The sequence below is a fragment of the Betta splendens genome, chromosome 1 (assembly GCF_900634795.4).
Source record: "Betta splendens chromosome 1, fBetSpl5.4, whole genome shotgun sequence".
NCBI classification, from domain to species: domain Eukaryota; kingdom Metazoa; phylum Chordata; class Actinopteri; order Anabantiformes; family Osphronemidae; genus Betta; species Betta splendens.
Genome location: NC_040881.3, coordinates 10,625,571 through 10,641,312, shown reverse-complemented (window position 1 = coordinate 10,641,312; position 15,742 = coordinate 10,625,571). Strand labels below are relative to the sequence as shown.

The 15,742-nt window shown below is 46.9% G+C and overlaps 4 protein-coding genes across 5 annotated transcripts in view; all 4 read right to left on the bottom strand.

The window, feature by feature from the left end:
* Positions 1-1,327: 1,327 nt before the first annotated feature.
* On the bottom strand, positions 1,328-2,968 carry LOC114843494 (trichohyalin-like). The gene has a single exon (XM_055508209.1). It carries the CDS (start codon positions 2,309-2,311, stop codon positions 1,328-1,330), a length of 984 nt encoding a protein of 327 aa, XP_055364184.1. The 5' UTR covers positions 2,312-2,968.
* Positions 2,969-3,452: 484 nt separating this feature from the next.
* chrna9a (cholinergic receptor, nicotinic, alpha 9a) lies at positions 3,453-8,872 on the bottom strand. Of its 2 annotated transcripts, none has more exons than XM_055510886.1 (6): positions 8,073-8,872; positions 6,775-6,929; positions 5,726-5,906; positions 5,246-5,597; positions 4,550-5,118; positions 3,453-4,449 (listed from the first exon to the last, which is right to left on the bottom strand). In XM_055510886.1, exons 1-6 carry the CDS (start codon positions 8,166-8,168, stop codon positions 4,279-4,281), a joined length of 1,524 nt encoding a protein of 507 aa, XP_055366861.1. In that variant the 5' UTR covers positions 8,169-8,872; the 3' UTR covers positions 3,453-4,278. The 2 variants fall into 2 exon arrangements, with proteins under 2 accessions (XP_055366861.1, XP_029008218.1); XM_029152385.2 differs by having other exon boundaries at positions 8,349-8,872.
* Positions 8,873-11,261: 2,389 nt separating this feature from the next.
* On the bottom strand, positions 11,262-14,550 carry rhoh (ras homolog family member H). The gene is made up of 2 exons (XM_029152402.3): positions 14,303-14,550; positions 11,262-13,284 (listed from the first exon to the last, which is right to left on the bottom strand). Exon 2 carries the CDS (start codon positions 12,804-12,806, stop codon positions 12,219-12,221), a length of 588 nt encoding a protein of 195 aa, XP_029008235.1. The 5' UTR covers positions 12,807-13,284; positions 14,303-14,550; the 3' UTR covers positions 11,262-12,218.
* A 239-nt stretch (positions 14,551-14,789) lies between these two features.
* Positions 14,790-15,742, bottom strand: part of n4bp2 (NEDD4 binding protein 2) — a 9,825-nt gene continuing 8,872 nt past the window's right edge. The window contains exon 16 of the mRNA XM_029152374.3: positions 14,790-15,659. Within this exon, the coding sequence (XP_029008207.1) occupies positions 15,614-15,659 (46 nt within the window). The 3' untranslated portion in view covers positions 14,790-15,613. The remainder of the gene's footprint in view (positions 15,660-15,742) is intronic.

Here is a 15,742-nt window from a genome sequence, read left to right as displayed (position 1 = left end):
TATAAGGGCTAAATGTTAGAAATTGCTTCAGTCTCTTCAAAAGATGTGGCTTTTTCTTGAACTGTGTGTGTGTGTGTGTGTGTGTGTGTCACACCTGCAGCCACACAGAACATCTAAAAGCACTGAACACCAGAGGTTTTGTTTTGTTCACACTGTGCCTTTATTTCTTGCCTTAATAGGTTTAGATTCTGTGATGTAGTTGATTCCTATAGATTCTATCAGTTTTGCAGTTTTTATTTATTTTAATCGCTTGAACGTCGACCAGCTGGCGAATGGTGGAGCGCTTCAAACCCAAACGGGGAGCTGCAGGATGTCAGACGCAATTCAAACCGACCACGCTTGTATTTGGGAAACTTGTGAATGAGCAACTGGCTGTTTGCGACCGACAACAACACCCCGTCAGCAGCAATCTGATAACATCTGTTCAATACGTGCAAAGTTTACAACCAGTGCACGCTGCACTTTTGGGATGTTGAGCATTTGAGCCAAAATGGATTTAAATTGTGTGTGTGACATGCTCTCCTCTGATACACGACCGCCCTCTCTCTCTCTCTCTCTCTCTCTCTCTCTCTCTCTGCTGGGGATAAAAGCAGGCTTTTGGCAGTGGACGGAACCAGATGGCGCCGCTGAAGCCTCGCTGACAAACACCGAAATAGCACTCAAGCAATGCTTGATCTTTATTAATGGCAACACGCTTTTGTTTGAATACAGAATTAGATAATGGAGCCAGAGACAGGCAGTCAGAGGCAGAGGGCAGGGCGCTCATAATCAGATTAACTCCATCATTTGGAGAATTCGTACTATTTTGGTGCATTCGCTGATTTAGGACACACTGGAATTACTGTACATCCGTTTGTTTGCGATGAAATGGCTTTCACGCGGCCAACTTCCTTTCTTTGCCTCGCTGAGTGAACTGTTTGAGGGAGTGACGGTCAAATCCTATTCATAAATACACCAGCACATGCCTAAAAAATATGAATCATCATAACGAAGGCCCGACTGCGTGTTTGAACAGACGGCCCTCTGTGCAGCTACTGTACACAGCACGGCGCTCCCACGGCCCCTCGGACCGCGTTCAGGCCCGCCAGTCCCATTTCCTGTGCGTGTCCAGCGGCGGTCGCCAGCGCGCCGGGCGCCGTCCTCCTGGACGCCGCGCCGCCGCCCTCAGAGCCGCGCCTCTCTCTCCCCCTGCAGGACTCTCCGCCTCCCCCCTATCCTCCCCTCTTCCTCTCTCTCTCTTCGCTTATCTCTTCCTCTTCCTCCTCCCTCCTCCTCTCCTCGTCCGATCCTCGCGTCTCTCTCTCCTCTCTCTTCTCTCTCCTTCCCTTCACCCCCTCCTTCTCTTCTGCTTCTCCGCCGCCTCGTACCTGAGCGTGTCCCCCGTCCGCCTGCGCTGCTCCCGCAGACTCTGGTTGGCTTCGTCCAGCTCCACCTTCAGCTCCTCCACCCGCCGGACGGCCCGCTCCATCTCCGCCTGCTCGAGCGCCCTCTCCCTCTCTCTCTTCTCGTTCTCCTCTCTGTCCCGTTGCAGTTTTTCCTCCACGTCTCGTCTCATTTTCTGCGTCTGCTCTGTTCGCTCCTGCAGCTTTTTCGTAACTCTGTCAAGCTTCCGCTGAAGAACTTCCCTCTTCTCCTCCTCCTCCTTACGGATCTCCATCATTTTCACCATCTCTTGTACCCTCCTTTGCCGTTCCTTCCTTTCTTTCTCCTCCAACTCCCGCCTGAAGGTCTCCTCCCGATCTCTTGCTAACTTATTGACCTTCTCCAGCGCCCACATTCGCTCCTCCATCTCCATCTTGCTCTTCTGCTGCACCACATCTAGTTCTTTTTCATACCACTCTTTAATGGCCGCCTGCTGCACCTTTTTGAACAGCTCCTCCTTCTCTTTCAGGCGCCTCCTCTCCTCCTCCACCTCCTGAACCCAATTTTCCTCTGCTCTCTGGAGCATCTTGACGTCGTAGCAGCTTCCTTCGTTCTCTTGCATCATGCTGTCCACTAATGCAAGTAGCTCAGCTACCTGCTCCCTGTTGTTGGGCGCTTGGTTGTTGAGGACACAGTATCTGCCTCCGCATGCGGCCACCAGCTCCGCCAAGTCGCCGCAGTCATCTATCAAACAGTGCTTCACGGAGGCTCCGTCTTCCAGGAGGTCTCCGTGGGTAAAGACCACCAGCGAGAAGCTCAGAACATGAGCGCCCATCGCCTGTTTGAGTTGCCTCACTGCCTCCTTCTCCTCCCGCGTGAACCTCCCAACACGTAGAATGAGGAGAAAAGCGCTGGGGCCGGGGCTCAGGAGGCCAACGCTCCTCCTCATCTCCTTCAGCACGTGCTCCGGGGGCTGATGAGTGTGGAGCAGCCCCGGAGCTTCCAGGAGGGTCAGGCGTCGCCCCCGGAATTCCCCGCAAGCCCTGCGACAACACAGGGCGACGGAGGAGGCGCCGGCGGCGGCGTCAAAGGCCTCGTGGCCCAAGATGGTGTTGGCGCTGGCGCTCTTTCCGCTGCCTGTCTTCCCAAGCAAAACCAGCCGGACGTCTGCGCCTGCAGAGACGAAACTGGATAATAGCACACAGTGCGGTTAAAGGGTAGATAGAACCGCAGAAAGAGGACACAACTTACTTGAGCAGCTGATTGAGGACATCTGGCTGGTGAGGGAGGACATGTTGCTCCTGCTACAAATTCCATACAAATGAGAGCAGTGATCTTTTGTCTAAAGAAGAGCCCCCCGACCTCCAACCACTATAATCAGCAGTCCGAGTGGTCCAATAGTACGTCTCTGAAACTCTCAGTCCAGCGGTGCTTATCTTTTATTTCGTACGCTGCAGCTGAGGCCGAGCGCTGGGAAGAAGCCTCTAGGAGGAGCTGGGTGGAGGATGAGATAAGCAGCGAGTCAATGTGCTCAAAGTCCAGCTGGTGATTTTGTGATTGGATCAGTAGCAAGTCACTGTCTTTCGACTCAGACCAGACACACATGCTGTGCTCCCAGATACACAGTAACAGTGCTGGTATTCGTCTGCTACTTTGATCACCACCTTAGGTTTAACGCATTTATAATGTGCAGTTGAGGCTTATTCAGATGTATTATAAGTATTTGGTAGTAAATCAGTGTACTGGTTGGTAATTGTGACCCTTGGTGTTGTTGAACGGATGTCATGTATGTAGCGTGTGGCAGACATCCCTGAAGGTGTGCACTTGTTTCCTCCACTAGATGGAGACAGAGGTCGCTCTGATGTCACCTGTCACACAGGTTATCGTCGGTTTTTAATAATGGATAAAAATGGATAAAGTGTACATTTCCTTCAGAAACTGTCCGTACCCCCCAGAGGCTGGAGGAACAAATGACAGGTTCATTGGCAGCTGAACAGGAGGCAGTCATGTCTGTGAAGCAGCGTGTGTGTCCAATTATTTCTTATGTGAGAGCAGTGATTGTATCGTGTGTCCGCTGGTTCTACGCTACCTGCTGGCACCAGGGGTTTAGCTTAGGTTGCTAGGTTTGTAGCAGAGCACAAAGCACTATTTTGACGCTTAAAGTACAGTAAGCGAAGTAAGAAACTGCAATAATGTACATTGGAAAAAAAAGTATTTATACAAAGCAAACTGCTGCAACAGTTAATTAAACCACATTTAATACCAAGATATAAAAGTGTAATGTAGTGCATCTAACGAGGTAGGCTTCAATTAAGATCTAAACGTTGCATTAAAGGGAGTTTAGCTAAGAAACGTAAACATTCACGCTTTTCTCTGAAAGTCAACAATTCAGAATTTACTTGAACCATTTTTATACCATCTGAACTAAAAAAACAGAGGACTTTCCCCAACTTTAGTATTGTTACCTTCATCATAATGATGATTATTCATCAGTTTCTGCCTGAAGTCCGAGTGTCTGTCGTCGTTTTTTAGCTTTATTGTGCCAACTCTGGAAAACAGCATCACATGGCTGCTTAATGTAAATATGATGATATATATAATGCTGATGACTTGATGTGTGGTAATTCTTCATCAACGAAGGGTTCATGCGTGATCCAGGTCAGGTCTGGATCTTCTCACCTTTCCACCGCTCCATGACATGTGCAAACACAGCTTTGGTGATTTTTTTTTTCTGTCCAGTCAAAAATATGGTTTCTGTGCAGTGTTTGTGTCGCAGCCACAACAATAACAATGAGTACACAAACAACACAGGCGCATCTGATTCGCAGACAAAGCGGTTTTGAATCATCTTAACGCACTAAAGCGACTCGTGAGTAACACTGACGTCCAGGTGAACACCGCCACGGGGGGCGACTGTCAGGACGCCTTGGTGATGATGAGGATGCTCATCAGGAAGACCATGATGAAGAAGACCCACATGAAGAAGCGGTCCATCACCTTGGCCACTTTCTTCCACTCGGCTACCTTGACACATGTAGCTCGCTGCTCGCGGAAGCAGTTGGCGATGTACTGGATGTTCTTGACCACCTGAGGACGAGACGGACAGATGAACCGGGGCGGACGGGCGCCCGCGGGAACCTTAGACGGACAGTAATCAGATAAGCGGGTAAAACGAGCGCCGGTTCACCTGGTTGTGCTGGAGGCACGGGCAGCAGCAGGGGCAGGCCGGGACTTCATACGTGCCCGCGGGATGCGGGAGCTGCTCCTTCATGTGCGGGTGCGCGTGAACCCGGTAGTCCAGCTGATCTCGCGAGACGCGCTGGTGGTGTCGCGTGGCCTCGCCCCTCTCCAGTCTGGGGGCGTGGCCGTTGTAGCGGTGGCTCCCGCCGCCGTTGGCCTCGGCTCCGTGGCGCCTCCCGCTGTGCTGCACGCTGTGGCCGTTGCTGTACCGGTAGAGGTCTCGCTCGTGGCGGTAGGCGTCGTCGTAGTGGCAGTCGCCGTAGCGGCCGCACGCGTCCTGTGCTGGGGACGCAAGGGGTTCCTCAGGGTAGAGCGGGGTTCTCTCGCTCTCCGGCGTAGTGCAGTTCTCCCCGACCTCGTAGACGAAGAAGATTTTGGACATGTAGTCGATGATGAGCACCTTGGCCCAGTGAGGCACCGGCTTGGCCTCGGCGCCACAGAAGTGAATGTTCATGATGAAGATGGTGAGGGAGGTGGAGGCTGTGATCATGGTCATGGTGGCGATGTAGTACTTCCCTTTAGAAGACAACAAAAGAAGTAAAGGTAGCCTAACTGTGAATTTATGGTCAATATAAATGATGATATACTTTTACAATATTTTGACCTTGTATTGATAAGTTAAAGATCGGTGAGTGATCCAGACCTATGTAGGGCATGCTCTCGGCAGGGGGCATGCTCTCGGCGACCAGCAGCTGGAACACGGTGAGCGCCAGCAGCACGGTGACCCCCAGGGAGACCTTCTCCCCGGAGTCGGCGGGCAGGTAGAAGCCCAGCGGCGCCAGGAAGGAGATGAGGAAGCAGGGCAGCAGCAGGTTGAAGATGTAGAAGGAGGAGCGGCGCTTCAGGTGCAGGGTGTAGGTGATTTCGGTGTACGGGTCGGAGCAGCAGCCGTATATGGTGACGTTGCGCACGGCAGGCATCTCGCTGCACTCCCACTCCACGTTTTCCACGAAATCGGACAGGTCGCCGCTGTCCTTTCCCAAACTGATGTCCACCTGGGAGGAAGAGGGTATTTATTATTATTATTATTATTATAATAATAGAGGGATATTACAGGTTTATGAGAAAACAGTGATGTGAGGCAGGCGGAGATCTGGGTTGAATAGGTCCCTCATCATCACACCTGGTTGCCGTTGTAGGTCCAGGAGCCGAAGGTTAAGTCGCAATGCTGCCAGTCGAACGGGAAGTAGGAGACGTCCACCACACAGGTGCTCTTGGTGATGGCCGGAGAGTCCCACACGATCTCTCCGTTGTAGCGCAGCTTCACGTTCGTGCTGGACGGCCCTGACGACTCCTCGTCTGCTCTACACACACAATAAGATTCACCCTGTTTATGGGGTGCCGAATGTAAAAGGAGCACCTATAACTAGTTTAACTAAATGACACAACATGTTTTCTCACATTTAGTTAAATGTGCAAAAGTCTAAATGTGAATGTAAATGTTAAATCTAAATGTTAAATGATCGAACTGAATATTTAAGTAGACTCCTATGATCCTAGATCAGTGACGCAGACTGAAACACGTCAAACAGTACGCATAGCTCCGCCCACATCTGACTCTGGATCGGTGGACGACGATAATGGAGAGAAGCCTGAAGTCGAAGCCATCATGGCCGCCAGCTCCGACTCCCTCACGTTGGGGGAGATTGAACGGGCTGTAACGGCAGGTGTGCGGGCTGAGGCTCCGCTTCAAACTGCCGTTCTGTCGTAAACACCATTAATGGGGAGTTAAGTAGGTTTAAATAGAATATTTCTGTGGCGCCGGTGGAGAATTAGTTGGCTAAACTATACTAGCTAGCCGAAGTTACGTCCAGGCTAAAAACAAAAGTTTCCAGATCAGATGTGGGCGGGGTTTGCGCGCACTGTTTGAGGTGATTGAGTTCAAGTCTCTGATCTGAGACCAGCGCTGTTTGAGGGTAGGGATGGAGTCTACTTGCACATTCATGAGTATATATTAGTCTTGCACTCGGCGATCATTTAACATTTTTAACATTTACATTTAGACTTTTGCACATTTAACTAAATGTGAGAAAACGTGTCATTTAGTAAAATGTGAGAAAACTAGTTATAGGTGCTCCTTTTACATTCAGCACCCCATACCTGTTGGTCATATTTGATTATCATTCACCGATTCTCTGTTTCCGCTATCTCTCTCCTATTACTATTACTGACTTGTTGTAGAGGACAATGTCCGGTTTCCAAACCAGTTCGCTGGGGATGTTGATCATCTCCAGGTTGTCATAGTCCTCCTTGTCCCACTTCAGGTAGGCATCGTGCCAGACCTGCCTGATCCACAGGTATGTGGTTAGCACCTGGTTCTTCTCATCCTAAACATCACATCCATAGAGATAATACGATCATATTTTGAAGGGACACGTTTGGAGAGACTGAAAACAATTTCATAGTGCTCAGTCGTGACCTCTAGTGGTCGCTGAGTAACACTACATTAAAAAGCTGTATAGTACAAAAAACACGCATTTGTTTGGTTGTTAAACAGAAACATGAGCTAGTGTAAGGCCACTCAGCCTAAAATGTACTTTTACTAGTTAGTTCACTACACTAATCTTACTACACAAGCTCTGAAGAAGCATGTGAAACTGAGGAACCAACTTGAGGCCCTCCATCCAGGAACCTGAGGACAGGCTTGTGGACTGGAAGCTTCAGTTGCAAACTTGGGGCACAGACTTTAAAACAAGTGTAAATTTACCGGTTTGGCAGTGCCTGCGTAATGTAACGCACGCTCTGTGTGTGTGTGTGTGTGTGTGTGTGTGTGTGTGTGTGTGTGTGTGTGTGTGTGTGTGTGTGTGTGTGTGTGTGTGTGTGGCCACAGCCTGTAGAAATGATCTGCGATTGCCTTTCCCTACAACCTATTGTACTGGTTCAAATGAAATAAAGTTCAGAGTAGTGTGAAACTCTCTCCTGAAAACTCTATCCTGAAGTTTTGCTTAGAAAAACACCACCACCCACCTCTTTACTTCACTAGTTCTCTGTAAAAGGTCTACATTTTGCTTGAAAAAACAAAAGGAAAAGTATCCCATAAACAGTGTATTTAAAATAATATTACATTAATTGTTTTGATTTTTAAAATACAAGGACATAATCTAAAAAATAAATATTACTATTTTTTTGTTTTTTACTTTAAAAGTCAAAGTAACAATAAATTGATGATTGTTGTCCACAGCTGATTTTCCTGACCACCTGTCACCACTAACTGGGAGCTCAGTGCTAAAGCAAATAAATTATTAGACACATTAAGATAAAACAAAAGCAATTCAATAAATCCTCCTTTCACAGGGGTTCGTAATGTTCACATCTTGTTGCTAGCGAGTGTGGAAACATGCAAAAGCAGACGAAGGAACATCTAAAGAGGTGTGTAGGGTCGTATCCGTGGATGGGTTCAGCAGGTGTTGTATCTCTCAATCGGAGTTGCGTAATGACAGCTACACTCTTTGAGTTTCCTCTTCACTCACCATATCTTTAATCTGTGACAGTGTGATCTGCAGAGAGACATTGAGCGCTTTGTCCGTGTCCTCTACAGGCCTCAGAGCTTCGGAGTAATTCTCCATCAGGTCTTTGAGCAGTTTGCGAGCGTAATGACCCTGAGCGCCGTGGGACACTGAGGGGACGAGGACACGGGGCGCAGGATTGCACGTAACAGGGACACAGAATTTCAGAGATGAGCAAAGCAGCAGAGAGCAGCATCAAGTGAATGTAAAGATCAAACGTATGTGTCGTACAGAACTGACCTTGCACCAAGAGGCTGATCCAAACCATCAGCGCTGCCTTCCTCATCTTCAACCAGTCACAAGCCAAGGGATCAATAATTCAGCAAAGCAATCGCTGAGGCGGCCCGGGTCCAAATCCAGACCGTCACTTTGTTCTGATCCCCATTCTGCCCCGATGAGGCTGAGTGAGCGGCGACCACAGAAAATTCTCGAACTCTTACATCCTGTCAGATACTCTGAATGCTTCGCTAGCTGTTAGTCGCAGTTTGCCTCTGTCACCGTGTCTCTGTGTGTGATCGCTGCTCTGGAACAGGACCTGGGGCTAGCGTTACACACACACACACACACACACACACACACACACACACAGGTAAACTCCAGTATCACATAGCACACAGGCACTGGGTGAAATGTGATGCCTGCAGCATCCATCCACTTGTGTACATGACCACAACCACTGTACAACACACAGTCACATTAACGCACACATGTACGCACACACTGGAACGTACCGCATTACACAGATAAAGACGCGTGTCAGTCACAGCCACACTTTTTTGACATGTCTCTAAGCTCAGGACATTCAAGATGAGCACATACATGTTAGTGCAGATGTGACACATGTCGTACACTATGCACACGTACAGATTCAGGTTTCACTCTGCAAATCGAGAATCTATACAAAGTTGGCAGATGATAAATGGTCTAATGTGACTTTGCCCTGGTCATTTTTCTACTAGGCTATCTGACCTCTGACACGGTTTATAACCCAACAAGCAGACAAGGTCAATCATAATGTTGAGTTCTATTGTAGTAATATTGTATGTGTGTAGACAAAAATGAAAGCAGCTCCAGTAGTGGAAAGATCTTTAACAACTTTAAGTAGTACTTGTAAAGGTACTACTAGTATAAGTAAAAATGTTCAGTCAGTGTTGTTGTCTAGTAAAAATGTAACTGTGTACAGTACAATCTCCAAATGCCTTTGGTTGGAGAAAAGAAAAAGAAAAGACAAAACACAAATGTATCCAACAAATTAATCTCTTTACACACTCATAAACTTGTCTTTTTGTAGTATATTGACCCTGAATATTGAGTGATCATTTTTCCTGAATGTCTGGGTGAACAAATACGTCCTGAATGTGTCAGAGCTCTCGAAGGTGGGAAACAGTAAAAAGAAACACAAAAAAAGCCGCTAGTTTATAGGACGTTTGGGTCTGAATGTGAAAAACTTGCCAATCAGCTGAAAAGTAATACAAACCTTTTTACATGTCTACATCCGCCAGTCTTCAAGGTACAATGTGGGGTTTTAGAGAAAATGTATTTCACCCTTTGTCTCACGATTGCATCAGATAGAGAATGAAATGTTGACAATGACGATGTCAATGAATTGTTCTGCTCAGTTCTACTGTGCAGAGTAAAGCGGGTGGTCATGTGATGCGTTAATGTGTCACAGAGTTTCTGTGGTACTGAGCTCGCATAGAACAGAACAGGTGTTTCCTGTGTGTGTGTGTGTGTGTGTGTGTGTGTGTGTGTGTGTGACAGACAAGAACCTGAACTGAATAGAAAACCTGACGATGCATAGACTGTAACAGCCAACGAGTCATCAATCAATCAGTCATCAGCAACATCAGTACATGTACAGGACGCCGGTGATACAAACACAAGGCAGCGAGGAACCGATCCTACAAACATGTTCTGCTCTGCATCACAGATGAGCGCGCACTGTCGGTGCAAATAGAAATTCCATCAGGTCACATCCTTTAATGGAGAACGTGAGGACGATCTGTGGAGCTCGATGATGAATTACCTGATAACTCACGCTGAGTCTGAAAGCAGCGGTGCGGCCGCTAACACTAACTAGGTCCCCTCCACTCATTCTCATCATCCTTCAGCCGGCGCGTGCTCCACATTCGCCCTCAGCAGGCGCTTTACTATTAACGCTGTGGTTCCCGGGGCCTTTTCTGCTGCTCGGCGAAGTGCCTGCCGTTGAAGAGGCCCGTTTCCCAGCTGCTCAGATAACACATCAGAGCCTCTGAGAAGCAAGTAGAACCACATGCCACCGACTATGAAGTGGCCCCAGCGCGTACACCCCTGTGTGTCTGTGACACACACGCACACACAGCGCACAGAGGAATAAGGCGTTGTGGTGGATGTGGGAGCGAGCGCATTGACAGATGAAAGATCTGACCACAGCAGGCAGCCTCTCAAGGCTCACAGTTCCTCGCTTTGTAATTCTGAAGTCAAACCTGTAGAGATTTCAATTAAAACTAATATTATTATGTGATATGCACTCATGTAGATATGTGGTATGTCAATGTCATCTCTGTGGGGTCAAATGGCTCGAGCTTGTGCTAATAATCCAAACAAAAGACATATATACTTGAGAGTGTGCATCAGAGTTTGAGGCAGTGTGGAACCAGCGAGCCTTCACTGCGTTTGACTCTATTATACAGTACATGTGTGCTAGGATGTGGTTAGATGTTTAAGCGCATCCTAGAGAAGCCAGCTCCGTAGCTCTCGTCCTCGGCGGCGAGGAGCACGAGGCGAGAGCGAGCTGTGCAGAGTGAGAGGGGGAGAAAGCGTGAGGAGGAGGGAGAAGCTAATTCCTCCTCCAACGCTCTCACATGCACCTCACTACGCCTCATGTCACATCTGTGGAAGTCTGGAGATATTAGTACATTATCGCAATATTGTGTATGATGTACTGAAGGTACAAACCAACCTACTTACAGACGGGTTTGCAGTTTTCTTCCAACTGTGTCATAATCTGAAGACAAAAGCTAATGTGAGAGGATCAATTGGCAAGTTTTAATTCATCTCCACTGTGCATCAGCGCGTGAGCCAGCCATGTCGACAGCTCCACTATCTGTGACGTTAACACATGGTCACGATTATACTGTCACATATACACAGCAAAAATAATTAGGGAAAATAGTAATTCTAAAATTATTCTTTAATTATGAAGGTCAATAATGTGATGTGACTCCATGAGAATCAGACGCTGTAAGAGTCCACACTTTAAATAATAACTATACAATACATATAGTTCACTGACCAAAACTGTACCTGTAGCTGTGTGTACTGTGCTTATGATAAAACATCCTATAAATATGTACAAGATATGATATTTAGTACAAAACACAGTACAAACAAGAATCCAGTTTGAAACTAGTCAAAGAAATAAAGCTCATTTAAACCAAGTAGCTCATAGCACGACAAAGTGTATAAATTCTAAATTGTGTAAATGATTCTTACGCTTTGAGAATGAGTCCACATTTAAAATTATTAACAGTAACCCCAACTTTTTTTAAATCAAAGGTAAACTACACTGACAGGCTTGAACGGCGATAACGGCTAACAATGGGAAATAAGAAGCTCGGAGAAAATTATTACTGATACTTTGTTTTACCATCCTTTTGTGTTCATTACATTGTTTGTTAGGGGTAAATGTAAACATTAAAACATTTAAGGCACAGTTTAGACAAAGGAAAAGAAATTCGTTGTTTGTTGACGTTACTGTCAGATTTTAAGATTCATGTTTTTTATGTTAAAAAAAATAATAAAAAACAGAATAACCACTAATATGTGGCATCTATATTGTTTTTATTTTGTACTGATTTTCTTTTAACACCATAAGATGTTTTTTTTATCATTTTAAAAAAGTTTTAAAAAGGTTTAATCATCCATATACTCAACATACATTAGTATCTCTTTTTATATCTTCGTTGCCCGTTCGCACAGCGTCCACGTAAAGTCCTGCGGTTCTGGAGCAGGAACCCCCGTTAGTGACAGTGAAAACATACGAGAAGCCCTACTTCGCTTTCCTGTGCTTCCAGTCCCGGCTGAGTTTGAATGAGCAACGCGTCCTCGGGCCGTCCCCGCGCCCCGCGGTCAGAACACCTTGCACTGGTTGATGCTGAACGCGCTCCTCCTGGCCCGCTTCCTGCTCTGCTTGACCGCCGTGCGCACGGCGTACTCGAACACCTGCTGCACGCCCCGGTTCCCCAGCGACGAGCACTCCAGGTAGCCCTTGGCGTGGATGTCGCGGGCGACCCGTGTGCCCTCGGCCGGCGAGATGCAGGTGCTGCGGTGCGCCCCCGACTCCCGCAGGTCCGTCTGCGTGGCCACCACCAGCACCGGCACCCTGGGCAGGTTCTCCCGGACCTCGGCGATCCACTTGTGCTGGACGCTGGCCAGCGAGTTGCGGTTGGCCACGGAGTAGCAGATGAGCACGATGTCGGCCTGCTGGTACGACCTGGGCCGGATCTGCCGGAAGTTGTCGTGGCCCGCCGTGTCCCACAGGCCCAGGTCGATCTGGACCCCGTCCATGTATACCTCCACCCCCGTGTTGTCGAACACCGTGGGCTTGTAGGTGTCGGGGAAGGTCTCGGACGTGAAGCGGACCAGCAGGGCGGTCTTGCCCACGGCGCTGTCCCCGACCAGGACGCACTTCACGGACATCTGTGCCAGGTCGTTCATGGTCGTCTCGGAGAATCGCACCCCTCTAGAAAGTTCTGGTTCTGTGGCGACAGCGGTGTCAGCGTTTCTACGACTTCAGCCTGGAACAGAGTTTATGAGGTCATCAACGTCTGGGGCCGCTTTGTATTGGGACCTCGGGCCACGGGGGGCATTTTCACTGCAGAAGATGTGCAGTTTTCTGTTGGACTAGTTTCATACTTGGAGATTTCGCTTGTCCCACAGCTTGTTAACTAACTAAATAAGTTCTTTTGTTTCAGGGTCCATTAGTATCTCCCAGCTACAGCGGACATGAAGAGCAAGCAGTTCTCCGGCGGTCAGCTCCACACACGCCTCACATAACCTCCTATTGATCCAGGCCTCCTCGGCTCCCTGCACCTCCGCTCAGTGTCTGCAGCTCGGTGGTCTCATTCTGGGCCTTTGTGAGGGTCCTGAAGGTCAACATGCTCTCCAGACAGAGCAGCAGTCAAAGTAAATGTTACTGAAGAGAAGAGAAAGCAAGAGAAGGTTTGTGATTACTTTCATTCAGAAACTAGAATTCTGATTCTGGTTTCTACTAATACACATACAGTATGTGTGCTACCATTACAATGACAGTACAAAGCATTTGTTTTTATATCAACCCTTATTTAAACAGGCCTCTCGTCACATCGGTCAGTCTCAAACCTGGTTTAAAAGTGCAGTTTTTGGTTCTGTACGGAGCTTTGTTAAAAAGTATATACTTCTACTAGCTGCGTCCATTAACATCTACAGAAGTACAACCGTTAGAGTGCACGTGGCGTCAAGCCTTTCTGTTAAGGTAAAAAGTAAAAGTATGAAAGGTTAAATGTAAGACAAAGTACTTATTAAATACGGAAGTGAAGGCTAATGTTCGGGTGTGACCCAGAATCCCACATCTTGGTCCTGAGGGCTTCAGCAGGTGCTCACACTGTTGGTCATTACCTCAAATGCAGCACTGATTCTGCCCTTAACCTCAAACAAACTGATCCGATACGAGGGCACAATATTTAGGATCGTGTTGGACAACGGATATGCTTTTGGTGACCTTTTTAGATTTCTGTGGCACTGCATATTGAAATTATTTGTGCCTTTTGTGTGAAATTACCAGAAGTGACGAGCCATAACCACAAAACCACAGTCACACAGTCATTTAGGTGGAAGACCTCCGTAACGTGGATGGGACATTTTACTGAGTGTTTTTTTCCATGGTTTAGTTTTCTATACCTGAGCAGAAAAAGCTTCAGCCTCTCAGAGGAAACGTTCAAACCATTACTTCAACTTTTACACAGATTAACTATGAACAAACGTCATACTTATGGTGTGGTTAACAATAAAATGTGTTTATTACGGATCTATATATTTCATTCTAAAAAGACCAGGACAAAGACAAACCTCTGAAGTTTTAACGTTAGACTCTCACCTACATTGTTGAGCTTTCTTACATTCCCCAATAGGACAGAACCAGAGAAGAATGAAAAAAAAAGACAAAGAGAACCTACCTTTGGTCTTCTGGTGTATAGCGAGCGGATGCCGCCGCCGCCGCCGCCTCTCGAACCTTCACAGCGTAGATAAAAGAGCGCCTTCAATTCCACAATCTGGTAAAATATCACCCGGAGGATTAAAGTAAGATGTACAACAAGACACGAGAAAGCGTCAAAAGTGACCGGTTACGTCGTCCAACTCAACAGGCGAAACGTTTCAACACCTGATTGCTATGGTGGACTTTTTTTTCTCACTCGAAGGGAAGTGACTAGAGCCGAGCCAGGCGCATCCGCTGCTCGCAGTGTGGAGGTGTGACACACGCTTCTGCGGCCTCCCCCACAGCAGCTGCGCTCAACATGCCTCTCTCTCGATTTCTGCCGTTTTCCTTTGCAACTTCAGGAAGTGCCCTGGATCAGCTCATTCATTTGGCCCGTCTGCATCGAAGACGTGCTTTAGGAAACTGATTTGATGCTTTTCCAGACACACAACACGTGAAGCCGTAGAGAAAATTAGATCGATTTTATTCCTCATTACATTAGTCTTTGTAAAATCATTTGAACAAATGGGTAAAAAAATACAACTCTTCATAATACTTGTATTTACATAATGTACAGTGACACATTGACACAGTTTTGCTGTAGCTAAATAAAAGAGACATCACACACCGCTGATACAAAATGTGGCACTTGTGTCCAGAACGCTACCAGCACCAACAGGCTGAGAACACACCACTGGCTTCTAAAAAGAAGTCTTTACCTGAGTTTAAATATTGTTGCACTGTACCATTAAAAATAGCCCCCTTAGAGAACAGCAACAAATGTAGATTTATCGACAAGCTGTTTACACTACGTCTTCAAAAGGTTCCCTCTAAAACTAGCTCCAAGCAGGCAGCTCGCTATCATGAGTTACATCGAGTTGCATAAAGCACTCATCTCGTAAACATGACTCCAGATTAGTAGACTTATGAATTATCAAACACCTTATTTAACATAGAGCCTTCTAAACACCATGGGGTCTTTAAAAGGCATAAATGCAACTGCAAAGCAAAAATAATGACATTTTTAAATATTTAAAATATAAAATACACTGTACAAACTTTGTAGCTTTACAGGAGCATAAAAATGTCTGTGTTTATAATTAAAGTAGCCTTCATAAAAGGGATGCAATTCTGATTCAGATTTCAATTAAGATTAAGATTTTCGAATCAACTTTCAAATTTAACCAAGGCCACATTTCAATTAATATATTTGCATCCGCGTGTGTGTTTGTGTGTAGGTGTGTTTGCTTCTACAGCCGCTTTAGCTTGAATCCAGCAAACCAGGTTCATATCACCTCAAAGACACCAACACGAGTCCTGGCTTTGGCTCAGTGAACCTGTGGGAAGAAGAGACGGGAGAAAGGGTGGGTGTTAGTAAAGAAATATGCACGTCAGCTCAAACGCGCGCGTACCAAGCGTG